The sequence below is a fragment of the Hydra viridissima genome, unplaced genomic scaffold (genome assembly GCF_058129835.1).
Source record: "Hydra viridissima isolate aposymbiotic clone 2 unplaced genomic scaffold, HvirCarnegie_v1 scaffold_11, whole genome shotgun sequence".
NCBI classification, from domain to species: domain Eukaryota; kingdom Metazoa; phylum Cnidaria; class Hydrozoa; order Anthoathecata; family Hydridae; genus Hydra; species Hydra viridissima.
In genome coordinates this window covers 12,435,850-12,457,126 of record NW_028324310.1, presented here as the reverse complement: position 1 = coordinate 12,457,126, position 21,277 = coordinate 12,435,850, and the positions used below count along the sequence as shown (strand labels likewise).

The following is a 21,277-nucleotide window of genomic DNA, read 5'->3' as shown; positions in this document are numbered from 1 at the left end:
AAAGAGATCTAAAATGTTGTTTTCTTACAAATTAAAATTTACAAATTGTTAATAAACATGTTAATTTCGTAAAAATAATCTCTGGTGGAATTAAGGCACTTTAGCATGTGTAAATGGTGCCCGTTTCAAAGAATCGGCAATTATCGCATCGACACCCGACTCTGTATAAGATTCATGAGCCATCGATGCACAAACTAAAAGAATTATTCATATATTAATTTTTTTCAGGCAATCTGAACAGCAAAAAGTATTCAGTAAAAGGAATATATATAAACCTACTTTTTATTAACTTGTACATATTGGTTTGACGAAACGATCTCTTTCCTTTTCCACCTGCCATGTTAAATTTGGCTATGAGCGAATTTGTCATAAAACTAAAAATATTATAATCTGTTGATTAAAGAAATAAGTAAGATAAAAAAGTTATTTACATGTTATTTTATTAAAAGTTAAATACAAATTTTTTTTTTACAAAAAAATTACAAATTAAAATTTACCAATTGTTAAAAAACATGTTAATTTCGTACAATTTATATATTACTTATTATTATATAAAATATTCTTTATTTAATATTAATCCATTAAAAAAATACTCATGAGTACAATCAGGGGCTATTCAATCCCACAAGTACAAGTACCCACAAGTACAATCAGGGACTTTCAAATAAACTCTGGATTCATCACAGGTCAAGGATTGTAATATGTGTAATGGGAGAAATGGGAGTAATACCATTATAAACTTTAACAGAGGATTTTTGGGAATTTTAGTTCATTTTTAAGTTACTAACCTCTTCATCATAGCTATCACAAGCTTCTGACAGCTCTTACCGCCAATATTTTGAAGTCTTTGTTTCTGATAGAAAGAAATTAACGGAAAAATGATAAATACCTAATTTGGTAGCAAGAATTATATATTGTAAAGAAAATAGTTTGAAAATAATCAATCATATCAATCAGTATTTAGTAACTAAAAACATACTACAGAGTTCCAAGAAGAAACATTATCAAGAGTTGAATCAAACTTATCGAACTCTATTAGATTATCCATTTCAGTTATTATTTGTTCTTCTTTCTCTTTTATATTACATTTTCCGCATCCATTAGTTTTTATATCAGTTAAAAGATGCAAAACACGATACTGAAAGTCTAAAATTTATGTTAATTAAATTTTACGTTACAAGTCAGATCAGAACTAGGTAAATAAGTAAATTTAAAAAATATTCTAATTAAATAAATTAACAATAAATGCTAATTAAATAAATCTAACTTGTCTAACCCTAAAACTGAGAAAAACTAATAGACAGTAAAATACTTGTCAGGGTTAGGGTTGTTGTGGCAACACTAATTATTAGTACTGCCATAATCAAGTATTTTACTGTATATTAATTTTTTTCAGATTAAGGGTTAGACAAGTAAGACTGTTTCAAAGTTTTAAAAAAGTATGTAATACTGGATTTCATGCAGTTGATTATTAGATTCATTTTGACTTACCTTGTGGCTCCAATGAAATAACATTTTGGGAAGGCAAATGTGAACTCATGATTGCATTTAACAACAAACATAACATTATTGTTTTTAATTAAAGACTTACTTGCATGAGATAATGGAAAACCATCATATTTATTTCTTTTATTCAAAGGAGATGAAAAAGATTGCTGTGTCTTAAAATGTACCTCATCGCAATCACTATCATCTTCATTTATTATTTTTTGACCTACAGGAGAAAAGCATTGAGAATGTTTCAATTTTTTTGGCAGCAAAGTTTTCTTTGAAAATAAAACTTGTTTTTTAGTGTAGCCTAGAGTAGCTTGCTCACAATGCTTCACTTGCTCATTTTATTGATTACTTCACAGAATAACAATTTTATAATTTAAATAGGCTTCATTATTAAAGTATTAATTTCACCTAATAATATTACCTGAATCTAAGTAAAGCTTAGTAAAGAGTTAAAATTTTAAAATAACATTTTAAATTAAAACGCCTACTGTCTCGAGACAAACCATCATATTTATTCTTTTGAGACATTTCGCCTCTATTATTTTCTTCATCACAACCACTGCCATGATCAACTTTTCTTTTTAGAGTCAAAGAAGAAAAACTCTGAGAATGTTGTTCCTTTTTGTCCAATTCAAGCAAATATTTGGGCGAATATTTGGGCAGTGTGGCTGGAAAGTTTAATAAGAAAAAAAACTCTTAACTAGCTTTTTACCCAAAAAAACTTCAACAAGACCATTTAAAGATTATCAAAAAAAAAAAATTTAGGAAAAATTTGATCAATGTGTGTTTTCACATTTTAAAACAAAATTTAAAAAAAAAATTAAGTATGTCTATAATTGTACTATAAATTTCAACCTGGTTTAGCTTTTGAAGCAGGAGTCACCTTGTCAAATACCAACTCTGATGCTGATGTCTCCGTGTTAGTATAGGCATATGTGTGACATAATTCCTCATCATCTAAAGTAAAAAAAACTTCCAATTCTGGTTTTTCATAAAAATAATTTTCATGTAAAATAATATCTTCCACTACCTAAAACTTAAATATAAATTTAACTACTTAAAATGTAAGATGGTGTCCTTGTATAAAGATTTTTGAAGCTAAGAGTTTAATTAAATGTGAAAACCGTAAACTTTAAAAAAAAAATAATTAATGAGTTAACTTACCATCTGATAACTTTACTTTTATTAATTTAAATACTTTCCAATCAGATTGCGGTACTTCTTGTTTTTTGTATGATTTTACAACGTGCAACATTTTTTTGGGCTACCATAACATACTTTTTCTCTCATCAACCCAGACAGTTGGCACAACACCTTCTACTTCTTCATTATCTTCTAGCCAAGCTGCTTTAGTCCATGACATTATAAACTAATCGACTTAACTATAAAATAATTTCTAACAAATACATAAACAAATCAAAACACTTTGTATTTCTTAACTGCTAATTCATTAATATTTATGTATAATATAATCTAGTTTTCAAATTTCAATAGCTTTATATTATACAATAGAATGTATGTACTAGTTATGATATTAAACGAATCCTATATAAAAGGCAACTTACCACATAAGTACCAAAAGCACCAACCTAGGTAATACCATTGTAAAACATTTGTTTTAACATTTCACCATTTAAAAAAGAAAATGGGTTTATGAAAACCCCATCAAACCACACAAGAGACCATTGGTGTTAAACAAAAACAAATCTATACGTTTATTTACTTATCTGTATACAGGGCAGCATATATATCCTATTTGGCCTTTAAAAATATTGAAATAGAATATTTTTAACAAATAAAAAATACAGCAACATAAGAAGGGCAAGACTGTCCTTAAAAAGTATAATGATGTAATTTAATAAAAAGCAAAGCTAATTTTCTGCAAACAATAACACTTTCTGACAAGAATAGACCAAAAATAAGAAAATGTTTTGTAACTTAAGATCTTTCTATGGCATGCAGAAGCGGAAATATTGAATATCCTCTTTCTTCTGGTAAACATACACACTTTCTGATGAACTCGGATTTGTTCAGCTGTTTACTTCGACCTTTCTGGACATTCACTGTTCTTAACAGGAAAATATTAAATGTTTCTGACTCAACAGGGTTCACAAACACATTATCTAAATAGCACTGACTAAAAACATCACACTTATAAATGTCATTTGTAATTTTTTGCACTACGAAAGCTATTGATCCATCTTTCAGATAAAAACAGCGGTCTTTTTTGTTAGCAGAAACCTTGGTGCATAAAGTTTTATGAGCTAGTTTTGTAAAACAAAGTCCATATTCTGATTCTCTCTTGGCAATTTTATTAATAGGATTCTTAGAACATCTTACAAAACGCTTTAAGCGTTGTAAATGATTTTCAAACGGAAAGCATGAGATGTCATTCAATCAACAGTTAAAATTCTCGACATCATCACAAATGTGTATGAGATTATGTACATTATAAACAGTGAAAGTATTACCATAAAATATTTTGCTATTTTGTACAGAATAAACTAGCAAACCTCTAGCATAATCTAAATGCATATTTCGTTTTTCTCTGTCTGAATTAAGTAGAATACTAATTGCAATACTCAGAGAAAGAAAATGGATATAGGCATTTTCAGAAATAATATTTCGCAGCACAACAGGTCCTAAGTAAAGCAAAAATTGTCGAAATTCAGTGGCTTTCCACCTGTCTAATTCGCTTAATGATCTTGGTTGTCTTGAAAACTCAGAGGGCAAACATCCATTAAGTTTAACCAAAGTATTTGAAATTTCTGTTCTTTGAAGATAAGAAAGCTTACCAGAAGGACCTTTATTCATATAGTTTAGAATTCTCCGAACAACGCCTAAGCATACCAAGTGCATATAATCTAAAATAAAAGATTTTATGCATGGTATACCAATAGTTAACAAAGAGGTGATGCCTTGTTGATGAGAATCATAACCATTATCTCTAAAAACTGTTTCAGTTCTAGATAAAAAGAGATCATTCTCGTTAAAAACAACACGACCATTATAAGACCCATTAATAAGGCATCTTTCACATGAGCTATATCCAATGTCCAATGATACGCTTTAAAAAACACCTAACAGGAGTGTCACAAATAAAACATAAAATTTCTACAGCTCTCTTTTGATCACCTATAAAAATACCATTTTGGTTTAATTCCCTGTATTCCTTAACAAAGTCATCCAAGTAGTCATCCAAGGAATCAAGTTTCCCAAATCCACAAAAAATTGCGACAGTAAATATATCATGACCATCAAAAGAACAAAGAATTGGCCATAACTGAGTACTGGATGATTTGAAAAGAGGAATTCCATCTATATTAATAGATAGACGTATAGTATTGGTATTTTTGGTTTCAGGTGTTCCATTGAATACTTTTAAAATACCATCAAGCAATCCAAAGTAAACATACTCACCACCACACTTTTTATAGGTAGAGACTTTCCTAGGTGTTTTAATCAGTGTGCGGACATCGTTCGGCACATTCAACTCTGACTTTTGTTAATAATTCATTAACAGAAGAATGAGACCATTGGTTTTTAACCATGCAAGACGCTAATTCTTTGCAGAGATCAAACTCTTCAACAGGCTCTTCAATATCCTCTAAATCTGAATAACTTTCTCTGGTATCATCAGAATTACAAGAAAAAGCTTCACCTTCAAAGTTATCTGTATCACTTAATAATGTATCAGGTTTTTTTATTTCTATGTGTGGGTCTTCAAAGTTAGTATGAACTGCATTATTTTCAACTTCATCAACATTCTGTGCAATAGAAGATAAAACTTGTCTATTTATTCGTTTCCATACATTGACATAATTTTCAGACATCTAAAATAAACTATAATAAAAGCGAATATGATTAATAAAGTTTTTATGATGTAGTTAAAGTTTATAAGTTAAATAATCTAATCAACAACTAGTTGATTAGATTATTTAACTTAAGTAATCAAGTTGATTATCAATTAAACTTATTTACTTAAGAAATTAGACATAATTTTTATTTCTACTAGATAATCAAATTAAATTACAAACTCAACCTACTTTCAATGAAGGTTTTAATCAATCAGTCAATATATTTTGGAAAATGCTATTACATCTACCCTCATTTTCAGATAGTTAAAAAACTAATGTTAAGTAAGTACCTCTTCATTGACATAAATATTATTAACACTAATAATAATAACAAAACCATAATAAATTAACAGGACAATAATAATAAAAATAAGATAGTTATGTAATATTAAATAAATATTATTTAAAACAAAAATTGAATATTTATACACAGATATTAAAAGTTACAAGCAGTTGACAAATACTGACAATCATGAAATAAAAACAATTACTGCAAAAAAATAACAACGATCTTAAATAAATATAATACTGATAATACTATAATCATAATAAATAATATATTGAGTATTATATTTAATACAATATTAATATAATATTAATATATAAGTATACTATTAAATGAAACCAGTTAGCTTAAAATAAACAGAAAAAATTAATTAGTTTTTAATAATTAACATAAAAAAAAAAAAATTAAGTAAAGAAAAAGTACTGCAAAGAAGAGTTGTTAAAACAAATAAAATATAATAACAGCAATATAAAAAGATACAAACAAATATTAAAATCTTTTATATAACTATTTAAAAAAAAATTGATAATAATGATAATGACTACAACAATACCTAGAACACAATTTTTTTTTAAAATATGAAACCAGTTTATAAGAAGCTAGAACTAGAACTTCTAGTTCTAAGTTCTAGTTAAACAAGTTCTAGAATTAGAACTTGAAAAACTTAAAAGTTCTAGTTGAGGCTAGTTAAATTTTGAGGCTTCTTGTAGAAGCCTCAAAATGTCAAGAAACTCTCAGCGTTTAACCGCTTTCAGGTAAACAGGTTCAAACTAAAAATACCCCAATATAATAAAAAATTTAATTTTAACAATTTAAGAAAATAATACTGTTGGTCCATTAATGAACCAATTGGTTCATATAATTTTAACTGTTAAAAAATCAAGTCTCTCGAGTTCCGTAAATAATTAAAAAAAAAAACGCTAAAAAAACGTTTAAAAAACGTTTAAAGTTTTCATTGAAAAAACGTTTGAAAAAAAACGTTTAAAAAACGTTTGTATTGGTTTTTTAAACGTCCAACCGAAATTTGAACGGAATTAAAACGTTTTAAAAACGTCCTGTGCTTACTGGGTATGACCCTTCAAAACCATCAACATTTATTCAATACTTAGACGCTAACAATCTTTATGGATGCGCTATGTGTAAACCTCTTCCCGTTAGAGGATTCAAATGGATGGATAAAGATAAACTCAACAATTGGCGCAGCATGCCTTGCATTCTCGAAGTCGACTTGAGCTATCCTAAAGAGCTTCACGATTTACACAACGATTACCCTTTAGCTCCTGAAAGGTTAAAAATTGGAAAAGTCAACAAGCTGGTTCCCAATTTAAACCATAAACAAAATTACGTCATTCATCATGAAAACCTAAAACTTTATGAACGACTTGGTCTTGTCATCACCAAAATTCATCGTGGAATTACCTTTGAAGAAGAATCTTTCATGAAATCGTACATCGATGGCAACACCAAAAAAAGAAAAGACGCTAAAAACGAATTTGAGAAGGATTTTTTCAAACTCATGAACAACTCCGTCTTTGGTAAAACCATGGAAAATATTCTAAAGCACGTTGATATTAAACTTGTCACCACAAGAAAAGAAGTCTTGAAATTATCCAAAAAACCAAGATATAATCGAAACACCATTTTTGATGAAAACCTTACTGCGATTCACATGAAGAAAACACAAGTCACTTACGACAAACCTGTTTACTTGGGAATGAGCATCCTCGACATCAGCAAAACTCTCATGTTTGAACACCATTACGACTACATGAAACCCAAATACGGCGATAAAGCCAAACTGCTCATGACCGATACCGACTCGCTCATTTATAAAATTGAAACCGAAGACTTTTACAAAGACATTGCTGATGATGTTAAAACCAAATTTGACACGAGCGACTTTCCAAAAGATCATCCTGCCATTCAAAACGTTGGTTTCAAAGTAGGCGAAAACAAAAAGATTATCGGCATGTTTAAAGATGAAACAGGTGGAAAGCAAATCATACAATTTGTCGGACTTCGACCCAAACTCTACTCTTACTACATCCCTGAAGAAATTGAAAAAGAAGATCAAGAACATAAAAAATGTAAAGGGGTTAAAAAGAACGTGGTTAAAAATCACCTCACTCATCAAGACTACTATGACTGCTTGAAGGATAAGAAGGAACATCTTGCAACCATGAACGTTTTCAGATCTCATCTTCACGACGTCTACACTGAAGAAATTAACAAAGTCGCACTCAGCGCTAACGATGACAAAAGAATTATCTTAGAAGACGGAATTCACACACTAGCTATCGGTCACTACAAAACAAGGCTTAACACCTTGTGATAATCATTGCACTCAGATCAAAAGACACAGGAGAACCATTTTTAAAAGGATACACGCTTTTTAAAAGTGAAAAACAATCAATATCATCCTTGAATACTGAAAAATCGGCGTTTGAGACATTATTTCCATAAAAAATTGAAGCGTTTATTTTGCGTTTTGCATCGGTGCTCATGCTCATGCGCCAGAACCCGCTTTTGCCTATATATTAGAGCTATTAGTATTACTGATGTGATTGTCAGACTAGGTTAGGATATTCGAAGCTGTCACGGTTAGGGATACAATACTGAATCTAATTTGTTAGGTGCTTACAAAGGAGCGCAAGCCTTAAAAAGACATTTGGAGGCTCTGTTCATTGCCTGTAGAGCTCACAAGTCTGAATTTGGCTGGTGTGCACTAAGTTGAATCGTCCATTGAGATCAAATTATTCTTTGGAAATTTGGAATCTTTTTACGTATTTTTTAGTGCTTGTCCTGCCCGATGGAAGATCCTTACTGAAGCGGCACGAATTTCACTGCAAAGATTTTCTATGACAAGATGGAGCTCTCAAATCGACACCATCAAACCACTTGGAAGACGGCATGGGGAACTGATGGCAGCTCTTAAAAATGATTTTTAAAATCTGGATCTGATCAGCCAGTAGCTAAGCCAAGCTCTTGGTCACAGATTCACCGATTGGCTGTAGCTGTAACTGGACCCCTAGGATTCGAAACTGAACTCGCTACTTAAAAAAAGTGTAAACCGAAGCGCTTTCACAATGAGCCATCAACCACAGCCCATTTTCATGACAGCCAAAAGAAAGAATTCGAGTTGACTATTTTCAATACAGATTTGGATAGTGTGATCCAGCAGATTGTTTCAAGATTTGAGGCAAGCAAGATGGTTGGTGATATGTTTTAATTCATCTGATTGGATAAAGATGGTCTTTCCATTCAAGAAACCAAAGCTCGTGAGTTTTATCTGAGAGATATGAATGATGAGGATCTCATTTAAAAAGTTCGTCTCTTTAACACTGCCCACAAAAAAAATTTTTTGATAGCGTCAAACAAAGTTATAAATTGCATAACTGAAGATTTAACAGGAGATAGCCGGTCTTCAAAGTTATTTTATTATAATTTAGTTAACTTTGTAAACTATATTGTATATTTTTATCAACTTTCAGCTGGAATCTGTAAGCATCCATTGTTTAATTTAACATGCCTAAAATAAAATTAATGATTAGAAAAACTGTTACTTCAAATTATCTTAATTATAAAAAAAATATTTTCATTCATCTAAAGCTAAAGAGCCATCCCCATCTCCATACCATTATTTTGTACATAGTAGTAATAAAATTATGGGTAATCCTTCAGTTAAGCGGCGTAAAATAAATACATCCTTTCACTTTTTCAGCACTTACGGAGGAGATTTTTTTTTTTTTTAATTAAAACAAAAGTAAAGAAAACTTTACATAATTAGATAGCATGATTAACTTTAATTAAATAAACTTTAAAACTGCAAATAATTATAACTTTTCAATTTAAACTTTACAAGCTTTACAAATTTCTTAAGAATCAAAGATAAAAAATTATTCATTATTTTCGCCTAACTGAAGGATTACCAAATTATGATATCTCTTTCTTTTTCCATACTTCCTATTCTTATGATTCCGGTTGATTAGTAAGCTTTTTACATTTCTTATTGAGCTGCAAAATATTAATCCGAGTCTTGTTTAAACTCAAAAGTTCCAGGAGTCATGATCCAATTTAATTATTTTGTGATATAGCCGTCAGTGCATTGATACAATTTTTGCACCCATGTCGACAAATAAACTATATTGGAATATATATATATATATATATATATATATATATATATATATATATATATATATATATATATATATATATATATATATTCAATACATTTCGTTTTTTATTCTTTTTTCTCTCGGTCTCCTTTTAAAAGATAATAAAGTATCTTTGTGTTTACTGCCACTTACAATATTTTGTTCATTATTATAAAAAATATTTATTACTGTTCAATTGACAAGAGAAAGTCCCCATTCAAAATGACTATGACAAAGAAATTTTTGGTTCAAATAATATTCATATGAAATATTTTTGCTGACTTTTCCGATGTCAAGAGTTTCCAACATAACACGACTTTGTTTCACTGCATCAAGCATTGCAAAGCAACTAATAACATGACTTGCAATTAACTTTAAGGGAGTTAAGGATAATAGGTCTTTATATTCTGTATTAATGTAAATGGCATCCCTTTTTAGCAATAAAGTACATAATTAAGATTTCAATTTAATAAGAAACTTTCTGCATGTATATCCAGCAATAAAAATAGAAACCTCTCTGCTGTCTTCGTCTAACTCACATTCCTGAATTTCATTATTAAAAAGTTCTGATATTGAATTCAGATTCACATCTGAATGAAAAGGTTTTAAATTTCCAAAAGTCAAAGTTTTCTTTTAATAACAATCTCATTTGCAAAATTCTACCGCTGTGGAATTTTGCAAATGAGATTCTTATTAATACATTCTGATACATTTCATCAAAAAGAATAACAGAATAGCTGCTTATTTTGTCCTCATTTAACAATAACTTTAATGATTTTATTGAATCGATTCCACCTGATACTAACTTCTTTAAATATAGTGACTTTGACGGTAAAGGAAGTTGTTCTAAAAAATGTGAAAAAACCTGAGATGATGAATATCTTTCATTAGTGTAAAACGTAACACTTTTGAAAAAAATGGAGGACAACCTTTAGATTTGAAAAAGTTTTGAAAGTTCATTAACTAAATAATAGGAATATTCTTCAACAAGGTTGTGCATATAAAAGACACCAAATTATTTAAAAAAGATAAACTTGTGAGTTTATAACTGTTGATAGTTCTAAACCAATTAGGAAGTGGAAGTGGACAACTTTCGTGATCAACGTCGATAAACGTTATTTCAACGTTGTTTCAACGTTTTGTGCTTGCTGGGTATTGATTCGATAAAAGGAGTGGAGTCCATAAAAAACAAACAATAATATAAAAAAAAACTTTCACATCTTTGAAAACTAAATCCATATGGAAAGTTAGATCCATGTAAATTTTATCCATTTCTTGAAATGAATAAATTTCATCTGGGATAGTAGAATCTCACTTAGTTGGTGGTTTACAAAAGTAAGAAACTTTAGGAATAACAGAATATGAAATGCAGGTTTCTTCAGAATAAACGGATGGAACAGGTTTAAACTCATGTTTTAAAATAACACGTTTTCCATATTTTAAATACTTTGCTTCAAAATGATCCATCCGTATAACTGAATGTTTGCTTGGTTTTTAATCTTTTCTGTTTACAAATTTAATCAATTTTTTTTCTAAATTAGTATCTTTGAAGAAATTAAAAACAGCTTTACTTGCAAAAAGAGAACTAGATTCACTCTTTTTAAATTTACAACCAGTTCTACAAATAACCGCAGCACATTTATTTACTATAGTTCTCACAACTAATTTGGGAACTTTATCAACATGACATTCCTAGCAAAAAAAGCGCTGAAAACTGGCCTTCTAATTTTCGGCCTATTTATGCAACATATCCGGCCCTGTATAAAGTAGGCCATGTTTAAACCACACTTTAAATAATTTAGTATTTTTGTTAAGATATTCCATCTTTAGTAACCGCTATGGCTTTTACCAATCTTGATTCCGTCAACAAAGCTCTCTTCTTGGCAGTTACGTTAGTTTTCCCCATATTCTATTTCGCAAAACCACAAAAAGTTTAACAGAATCACAATATGAACATATAAGACATGTAACGGGTAATAAGTATATCAGCCAACTTTGCAAATTGACTTCCGTTGCTAAAATTTAGAAAATTATACCGAATTTGTCACCATTAAACTGTAGCACTCAGTATTAATTAACAGAAGTACAAATTTTCTTTGATTCAACAGTACGAGCAATTATTTAAATCAAACGCAATTGAAAATCGAAAGGATGAAGTTTTCACACAAACACTTCATCGACATGGCTTCCAGCATTTGATGCATGCTTATCACCATTTACGTCATAAGATCATAGTAAGGATGGAACACTTCTTATCCATTGAATAATAAATAATATTAAAAAAAGTTTTCTATTGATTATGTAATACCATAAAACAACTGAAATCGTTTCCATTAAAACTGCATATAAAAACTATTGCCTTCTTTTTGTAGTATCAAATTAACCCCCCCCCCCTCCCCCCAAGAAAGTTTATTTTTATTATGCTTGTCATATGAAAAGAAATACTTCAAAATAAGTGAAAAGAGCATAACATTTATTTTTTAAAATATATTCATTCTGTTATCAAGTTCACAAGAATAAATCACATCTATCGTTAAATTTGCGTATCGTTATCGAAATATCGAAACAAAACGATATTTGTTACGATAGTGTTTCGATATAATTTTATATGATCCGATACTTTTCAAATATAATCTCGATAAAATATCTTTTGGGTTTCGATATTAGCGACATCATTTTTGTATTGTATTATTACTGATAAATATAGATTTAGTTATTGTTAAAGATGTATAACGATATTTTTTGATTTGCTCTATAATTCGAAACTGATAAGATATCGTTTGGGTTTCGAGACATTTCGATATTTTACGATATTTTGTATTAGATATAACTAAATGTTATTTTAAAAACTATTTTTTTACTTTGCCATATATTTTCTTAATCTTTTGGTTAAAATATTGATAAAAATTTAAAATCGCCTATTTTTTAACGCCATTTCTAAGATTATTTTTTAACATCATTTTTAAAATTAAATTTTAACGTCATTTTTAAGATTAAAATAAGATTAAAAACGGCTTAGCCGGTTAAGAGGACAACTCAACTATTTGTTTGTTTTTTAAAAAAAAAACACTCAAAACAATATTCATTTTTTAAAAAAGAATAAGCTTTTGGGCATTTTTTGTTTTTCTTTAAGTTATTATAACAATTGTAGTTTTAATTCATTTAAAATTCAGGTAAGACCATTTTTTAAATTAGTAATAAATACTTGTTATGCTATTATAATGTCGTCAAGTTGAAATGTTGCCGCTAACTGTTGTGAATGAAAACTTTCGACTTCGGTATCGGTTTCAGCCGAGACCGAAACTGAAATTTCTGCTTCAAAGACCTTTTACTTTTTTCTATTTGGGCCGAAATTTCGGTTCAAACCACTACCGTAACGAACCGGAACTTTTATAAGGAGGTTCTTTTTTAAGTTTATAAAACTTTTTTTTTATTTAATGTGGAATTATGATGATTTCATAATTATATTGGTGTTTATTTTCATTTTTATTGGTGTTTTAATCGTTTATGGGCAAAGCAATTTTCAATTATAACAGTTATAGTAATTTTAATTGAAATCACGTGACATAATTGATTCAAATTACTATTCTCAAACCATTCATCAAGCGAACTTCAAATTTTGATATTTTTTCACATGTTTTACTTTTCATTAAATCACATTATGTACTGATCGTATAATTGCCTAAACGTCCCAAACGTCAGTACAAAAAAAAATCTATTTTATTATTTTAACTATTTATTTATTCAAACGAATTTGAATGATAAATAAATGTCATAGAAATGGGGTTTTTGAATATTATTGTTATCATTATCAAATTTTTTATCAAGTTCATTATCAATCGATCTATCTATATATTTTTAATAAGTAAACAGTTAAAACCTTTTGTGATAGGAGTTTATTTGATTGTCCAAAAAAAAAAACCCTTCGACCTAACAGAATGTAATATAATGCTTGCCGAAAATATGTACATCAAGTCCAGCTTCCTGACAGGTAATTCCCTCACAGATTTGTTCAAACTGATAATTGTTCAAACGGATAAAAATCTTATGTTATTTACGACGTTACATACGCAGCCTACTAAGTAACCCAATCACGATAAAATATTTATTTACAAAAAGAAAACAAAATATTTCTTACCCTCTGATTTAACGAAATTCTATAATCTTTAAAAATAATGCACAATAATTATTTAAATGGTTTTCTATAATAAAAAAAATGTATTATAATTGCATTTATTTTGGCATTTTTGATTAATGATATAGGAACAACAGTATTTTTTTATATTTTATAATTCATGTTAACTAAACGAATCAACAGCTTCTTGATTAAACCTAGGTTCTATTAAATGTGATCGTAGCAGAAAACTGAGATATCTTTTAGAAAGGTATCTTTTAAAAGTCTTTATCTGAACTTTTATGCATAAAGTTATATTATAAAAATTTATAAAACACTCGTTGAAAAAATCTTTTCAGTTACTCACTTCGAGATCATATTCACGCAACCTGCCAGAACAACGACTATTCTGAGACCTGCTTTACTGATGAAGGCCAATGCGTAACAAATACGATAACAAAAAACGTACTGTACAACGGCAACCTTGTTTCTTTTAGTTTTGGTAACTCATGTTCGTGTGAAATTCACTGATTAAATTTTTGCAGACTACATTTAAACTAATGAAAATGTTTTAAATGAAAGGTATTTTTTCAGAACAATCAATAATAGGTATTTTTACTGTTATCAATACTTTTACAATTTCGACTTTACTATTTTCTCTCACGGTGTCATTTTGTTTTGGTACGCCTTTTATGATATACTCATGCAGAAATAGTATACATTTTAAACATTACAATAGTGAACATGTTTGTATTTGTGTCTTCTTAACATCGTTTCTTATTCCCTTAAAATCCCGGAAATAGACCGCTCTAGACTTCCCACTGAAATGAAATGTTACTTGCGTTATTCAACTTTAATTGAAACAATTTCTTTTGTAACTTGGTTGAGCTCTTTTCTTTATAGTAAGTTTGTTAGTTTTGGCACCGATGGCCTCCCAATACTTTGGCGTTTTTTATCTTGAAGTTATGCAATAATTCTTGAAGAGCCCCATATATTTCTTTGGTTGTATTGATCTGATCCTGTACATCTGGTTTAAACAATTAAATTTTTTATCATTTGTTAAAATGTAAATAAAAACTCTTTTTAAAATCTTAAGAAAAAAAAAGTAAGTGTTTCGCCAGTTATTAAACAATTTTAAAAAAATATAACATTCATTAAAAACTAAAAAAGAGTAATTTTATCTGCCATGTTAATAGTATTTAACATTTGTAAGTTTATTTTTAAAATGGGGAACAATAGAAAACTCAACAATCGAGGTCGTTCAAAAGGAACTGTTTTGTTATATAATTTTGTTGGCAGTTTTTTGTGTGAATAACTTTCAATAAAAGTTTTTAAAAAGTACCTGGTAATATTAAATCATCTCCATATGGTAAATATACAAACATATGGTATTATAATAAAGTTCATGGATTTTGGTAGCAACAGTTACAGTATGTTTTTAATTTCCAGTAATAGTGAGTGAACTTAACATTCTATCCGAATTCTTTTATTCGCTGTGGCGGGTCACATTTAGTTAAAAAATACATTATCAGTAGGCTATTTAAATTGATTCCATAGAAATGTGTCGGTCTATATTATTGTATCGCTCTATAGCAGTGCAAGATTTATAGCAGTGCAAGATTTCGCAATAGATTTTAACTGATTACTTATTAAGTATAGATAGATAGATCGATTGATAATAAATTTGATAAAAAATTTGATAATAATAACAATAATATTCAAAAACCCCATTGCTATGACATTTTTTTATCATTCACTTCTTTTATTCTTGTCTTTGACTAAAAATCATTAAATGCGTTAAGATATCTGTCAGGTACACAAGGAGGTATGACGACGAGCCAGAAATCAACGGTTGGTGGTCATTATTCAAGATTACAGCAAATTATTTGCTGGTATAAAATTTTATGCTGTTTGGAATATTATATATTTGTTTACAAATGGCATAACGCTGTACATTATGAAACGTGGTATTTGTATATTACATAATATATTTGTATATTGTATATTTTTAAATATTCATCAAATCTTTGAAAACTTTGCTAAGGTACACATCGATCAGCTTCTGTTTATTTTACGTTCATCCAGTATTTGTAAAGCTCTTTTTAAGCTGTTGAACCATTGTATAATTTCTTCTCTTCTTTTTTTTTTTTTTTTCTTTTAGAGTATCACATTTTCTTGTTTCTTATATTAAAGTTTGTAACTTTTTAATCAAAAACGATCTTTTTTGCACACTGAAAGTACGTCTTTTTGATTATACTCGAGTGTGTTTCAAGTAACTTATTCTAGTTTAATTTAGTCGAAAATGGATTGAATATTTATCCTGCGATTCGCTAAGTAAAATAAATTCTCTTTCATCTTGTCCTCTGTTTTTTTAAACAGTTCATAGATCAGAAAAAAAAAAGGTTATTGTCTCCAATTCGTTTCAGTTTTTTTCTGTTTTTTTTTTGCTGTAAAGAAAAATATTACCGCTAACAGAAAAAGAAGTTTATCTCTCTCTAAAATCATTGGTTTGTTGGTTTTTCTTTAGATAACTCTAAAGGAGGAAAACTACTACTTAAAGGAGTAGTATTACAAAAATATAATTTTTCGAGAGAGAGAAAAGTATCCAAGTAAAGATAGAATGATGATTACAAATCACCTTATTGACAATATCCTTGAAAACTTTTGGTTACTAGCTCGCATTCCAAATAACTCAAGCAGGAAGGACTTAGTTGATCAGATTGTTTGGTAACCGGATTTGAGTCCTGAAACAAGAATTAATGGTTAAACAAAAAACACTTTTTTTTAAAACACGATATACAAGATCTCTTCCTAAACTGCTTCGTATCTGAGGAGCTAGTATAACGTTTAAGTGCATTTGTCTTTTTATAGGTAAAGTAGGTATATGCAGCAGAAACTTAGCAGAAAATAATATGTTTGGACAGAAACTTATAAACATAACATGACATCAAGTATTCTCTCTTGCATACCTAAGCCTCCAAAACTCAATTGGGGTGACGAAGAAAAAACTCTTTTAGTCATTATCACTATCAAGGTTATACAGACCCTAGGAGTGACTAAACATCACATTCGAGAATTGGAATAAACTTAAAGACTTCAACATTACAAATAACTTTTTGACTAATCTTACCTGTAACAACGATGTTGCAGAGCGAGGTATAAAGAAATAAACAAAGAAAGAAAAATGTTTTCATTCAGTCCGAGAGAGAATAACTTGCCCAAGTCATTGAAAAACATCGAAACAGCTTTAAAAGAGCACATTGCTCAAAGAAATCAAATCTAAGGATATTTCAACATAAAAATGGCATCAGTAACGTGATTCATTGTAAACTCATGTATACTTTAATAAACCCTTTTTGTGTAATAGGCACAAATAGTCGCAAATTAACTAATTTTGTAGGATAATTCCTCAGTCTTCAATAAAGATTACGTGCCACGCTGAGAAAGAAGCTAACGGCTTAAAGTTACACAATACTTGCGCATTTCTTTAACTTAACTTTCAAAGAAGAACGAAAAATCAACCTTAATTCTTAAGTTTTGGTATTTAACGTTTTTAAATCAAGATAAAGCTTGCGTAAAAAATAAAAAAAACCAATCACCTTGGTGTGACAAACCATGGTAGACCTTAGTTGTTTTTGTTTCGTTTATGACAACAAAAAGATTTTCATCTTTAATTCATGAAATAAGTTTTTCTTTTGAAAAATCTAAATTTTTAAAAAATTATTTACTGTTTAAGATAGAAGAACTGTGGGAGCCCTTTTTTATCATGGTAGCTGTAGACATTATAGACTTTAAGATATCCGAATTTTATGGTAGCATAAATCTTCCATAATAGTTGAAATTTTGTACTTTTTTCATGGTTATTCTAAATAAAAATGAGTAACAGTTTCCTTCTGAAAATGAAATACTTTCTTCTGAAAAACTATACAGTCGATTTATCACTGGAAAAATAATCTGATTAATAACCTTTCCAAGTGATATACTAATTATGTTTGATTGAACTGTAGGGAAAAAAAAGAAACAGAAAGAAAACTTGCTCTACACCAAAAAAATTTTTTTTTAATATTTCAAGAATTTAACTTTATGAAGCTTCTACAATTAGGTGAATCACATTTGAAATCTCATAAATTGGTAAAATCCCACTCTCAGATATTTCAAAAGTGGTAACTCACTTAATTTTTGACAATGAGATTTTCATTGCGCCTATTTAATATTGAAGAATGATCGAAGACTTCAGGACTTGGAAGCTGCTTTTTGCAGTCGCAAGTCGTAATTGAAAATTGAATAGAGGAGCAAGGCTTCGAAAAATTATTATGCTAACTCTATGAGAAAGTTGGAGTTTAAAAAGACCAAGGACAGTATAGTACCAATTTTTTTAGCTATTCACTGGGGAAAAAATATTCTCTAAAAGTTGTGTATAGTTTTTTCAAATATGCATTTTTAACCTAGATACTAACTTTCTTTCAGCTTAAAATTACAATCTTTCAACTTAAAATTTAAAAAGCATAAAGCATGAAAGGTATTATCATTCATTTTAGCAATAAGCATCATAAATTAATCCACTTTGTTAGTACATAACAAAAAATACGCTATGTATATTGATTGAATCTATTTTCAAATAATAATTCAAATCTATACTATACCTACTGTAAAACACTCACACATTGACTTTTGAGCATTGCAATTATCTTTAATCAAATTTACAGCACCATTCCTTGTTTTTCAAAAATTAAATTTAGCTCATTCTCTATTGCCAAGTTAATGCCTTTCAAACCTTTAATTACTCGTAAGGCCCAAAGAAAATACTCGTTCACTCGTTCTTGAGACCATCCTACCGGTGGACTTTTTTCCAAATCTCGCAAATTGTAGAGTTTATCAGCAAGCTTTACAATTTTGGCCTCATAAGATGCAAAAGGAGCTCTTTCAATTTGCTTTTGTTTTCTGACATCCTTTTCAAGAGTTTTATCATCTGAGCATTCTTTAACAATGTCTCGTACTTTTTCCCCAAAGATTATCTCTATCTCCTCGTAAGTGGTGTCTGTATCTTCTACAGTATCATGTAAAACGGCTGATATCAAAATATCTATGTCTGTAATTCCAGCTTCACTAGAAATAATATTTGCTACACCTATTGGGTGATTTATGTATGGTGTTTTTTCAATGTCTTTTCTTGTTTGTTTTGAATGCTTTTTTGCTGCAAAATCAAAAGCTTTAATGAGACTTTTAACATCATTTGAATGCTCCATATTTAACAAGCTCACTTTTCTTGCAAAAGATAATTCTTTAATAATAGTCCCTTTTTTTACTACAATGTAATTAAATGATTAAATGCATACACTTTTAAAAAAATGATACAAAAAGAAGCTTTGCAGATGGAAGATTTATTTGGTAAACACTAAAAACAGTAACTCGTATGCATGAATTAAAAAATAGAAAAAGGGCAAAAAAACATCTAATCATCAAAATATACCCCAAAAATTTAACAAAATAAGGTGTTTGGCATCTTATTTTTTTTTTGTAGCTAGAACACTTTTGATGATAATCTTATTAACTTGAAGCTAATACTGTTTTTGATGTTTTTTCCTGTAGAAGTAAGCTACTGAATCGCAGTTACGACTCTTTTTCCATTATTAATTAGTACTTTTGATAGAATCAGTGAGTTCAAAAATAGGGCAACTAAAATCACAACTTATGAATCGTATAAAAATATGGTTCTAATAATGAGAGTAGAGCGCTCCGTAATTGAAAGTTGATAAACAGAATTGTTTATATTTTCCATTCAAAAGCAAGTTATTAATAGCCTGGTTTTTACTATAAAAAGTAGTTCAAAAAAGATTTTTGGTTTAATTTAAATGCGAAAATTCAATTATCTGCTGCGAGCAAGATACAAACAGATACAAATAAAACTTTAGGTACGAACGTAACTTCAGATACAAACAAGCTCTAAAACATTTTATTTTCTTGAAACCTATGGTTCATTTTTGTGAATTTGAATTAGATATCTGAACAAATGTTTGTAAAAAAAATCTTTTTTAAATATTTTTATAACTTTATTTTAAAAAATTATCCTTTTTAAAACAATAATAAATCAATAATACGTAATACGCATTTTTACCGTATGCGGTAAAAATGTATATTACGCACTTTTACGCTTTCTTACAGAAGACTGTAAAAATGCGAAAAATCGGTAAAAATGCGTAAAAACGGTAAAATTGCGTAAAAACGGTATAATAGCGTAAAAACGGTAAAACAGCGTAAAAGCGGTAAAAATCGGTAATTCCGGTAATTTATGATAAAAGTGAGTAAAAGCGGTAATTTTTATGGTAAAATAGCGTAAAAAATTACTCTGTTTTTATCAAGTCAGTTGTTAAATAATTAATTATCTCCTAAAACTAAACTAGCCTCCTATATAAGCTTGACTAAAGTCAAGAAAGACTAACAGTCTCAGAGTTCTTCAGTGATCTGATTAGTATACCAAAATCACTTCCAAATCAAATCATCTTGAAGAAACTATATCTCTTTGGAATTATTTTACATAACTTGACAGAGAAGAGGATACCATCTCTGGCTCTGGCAGAAAATAAAGATTAGCTGAGTGCAATAAGTGCAAAAAAGTGATTAAGCAGCCTCAAGGTTGCACCAGTGAATCTAAAGCTCACTTAAAGGAAGTGTTTTTCTCTTACTATAATTTAGTATATTTTAAACCACTGATCTCAAAATATAACTGGATAGCGTATTTTACTGTTTTTTTGTAAAAAAATTGAAGCTAAAATTGGCCTCCCAATATGGCGGCGATCAGAGCTCTTAGCGCTGAACGATGTACATATTAAAAAACTTTACAATAGGGGAGACTGGGGCTAGTTGGCTACAGGGGTAAGTTTATACACTGCGTTTAACTGCGGAATTTTCCACTAAAAATTTCCAAACCTCACATGGAACCTTTCCACTTAACTAGTTCATCTTTCAGTGTAGCATCAGGGCTATAAGCGCATGCGCATAGAAGTTAAAGCAATTTTTGTGTTTTTTTACTAATTTTATATTTTTTGTAACTATATCACTTTTACAATTTTAAAAAGAAACACCATTAGCAACAAATAAACTCTAATAGGTGTAAGTGTTGTATGATTCACTCTAACCAGCCACGTTGCGTTTTTAGGGATTTAAAAGCCATTTTGTGAGCAAAAAGCTTTTGGGGTTAGTTGGCACAATTAACGAGGGGCTAGTTGGCAAGATGTGCTAACTCACAACTTTTTGCATTAGCCGTAAATTCACTTAAGTTTTGTAACACTACAGATCTACAGACATGAGAAATAATAAAAGAAAAGTAGATAGGCCTGTAAATTCTAAAAATATTACAAAAAAATGC

At 29.2% G+C, this 21,277-nt stretch overlaps 2 protein-coding genes and 1 pseudogene across 4 annotated transcripts; all 3 read right to left on the bottom strand.

The window, feature by feature from the left end:
• LOC149882224 (uncharacterized) lies at positions 1 to 5,678 on the bottom strand. Of its 3 annotated transcripts, XM_090067329.1 has the most exons (10): positions 5,544 to 5,678; positions 3,063 to 5,330; positions 2,662 to 2,879; positions 2,353 to 2,454; positions 1,986 to 2,165; positions 1,592 to 1,714; positions 980 to 1,146; positions 789 to 853; positions 280 to 374; positions 1 to 194 (listed from the first exon to the last, which is right to left on the bottom strand). In XM_090067329.1, exons 3-10 carry the CDS (start codon positions 2,750 to 2,752, stop codon positions 91 to 93), a joined length of 927 nt encoding a protein of 308 aa, XP_089923455.1. In that variant the 5' UTR covers positions 2,753 to 2,879; positions 3,063 to 5,330; positions 5,544 to 5,678; the 3' UTR covers positions 1 to 90. The 3 variants fall into 3 exon arrangements, with proteins under 3 accessions (XP_089923455.1, XP_089923454.1, XP_089923456.1); XM_090067328.1 differs by lacking the exon at positions 5,544 to 5,678 and having other exon boundaries at positions 3,063 to 5,348; XM_090067330.1 differs by lacking the exons at positions 3,063 to 5,330; positions 5,544 to 5,678 and having other exon boundaries at positions 2,662 to 3,018.
• Positions 3,311 to 4,356, bottom strand: LOC149882225 (uncharacterized; annotated as a pseudogene).
• A 749-nt stretch (positions 5,679 to 6,427) lies between the features above and the next one.
• On the bottom strand, positions 6,428 to 19,622 carry LOC149882223 (guanosine-3',5'-bis(diphosphate) 3'-pyrophosphohydrolase MESH1-like). Its single transcript, XM_090065772.1, has 3 exons — positions 17,640 to 19,622; positions 16,550 to 16,655; positions 6,428 to 9,169 (listed from the first exon to the last, which is right to left on the bottom strand). Exon 1 carries the CDS (start codon positions 19,155 to 19,157, stop codon positions 18,612 to 18,614), a length of 546 nt encoding a protein of 181 aa, XP_089921898.1. The 5' UTR covers positions 19,158 to 19,622; the 3' UTR covers positions 6,428 to 9,169; positions 16,550 to 16,655; positions 17,640 to 18,611.
• Positions 19,623 to 21,277: the final 1,655 nt, after the last annotated feature.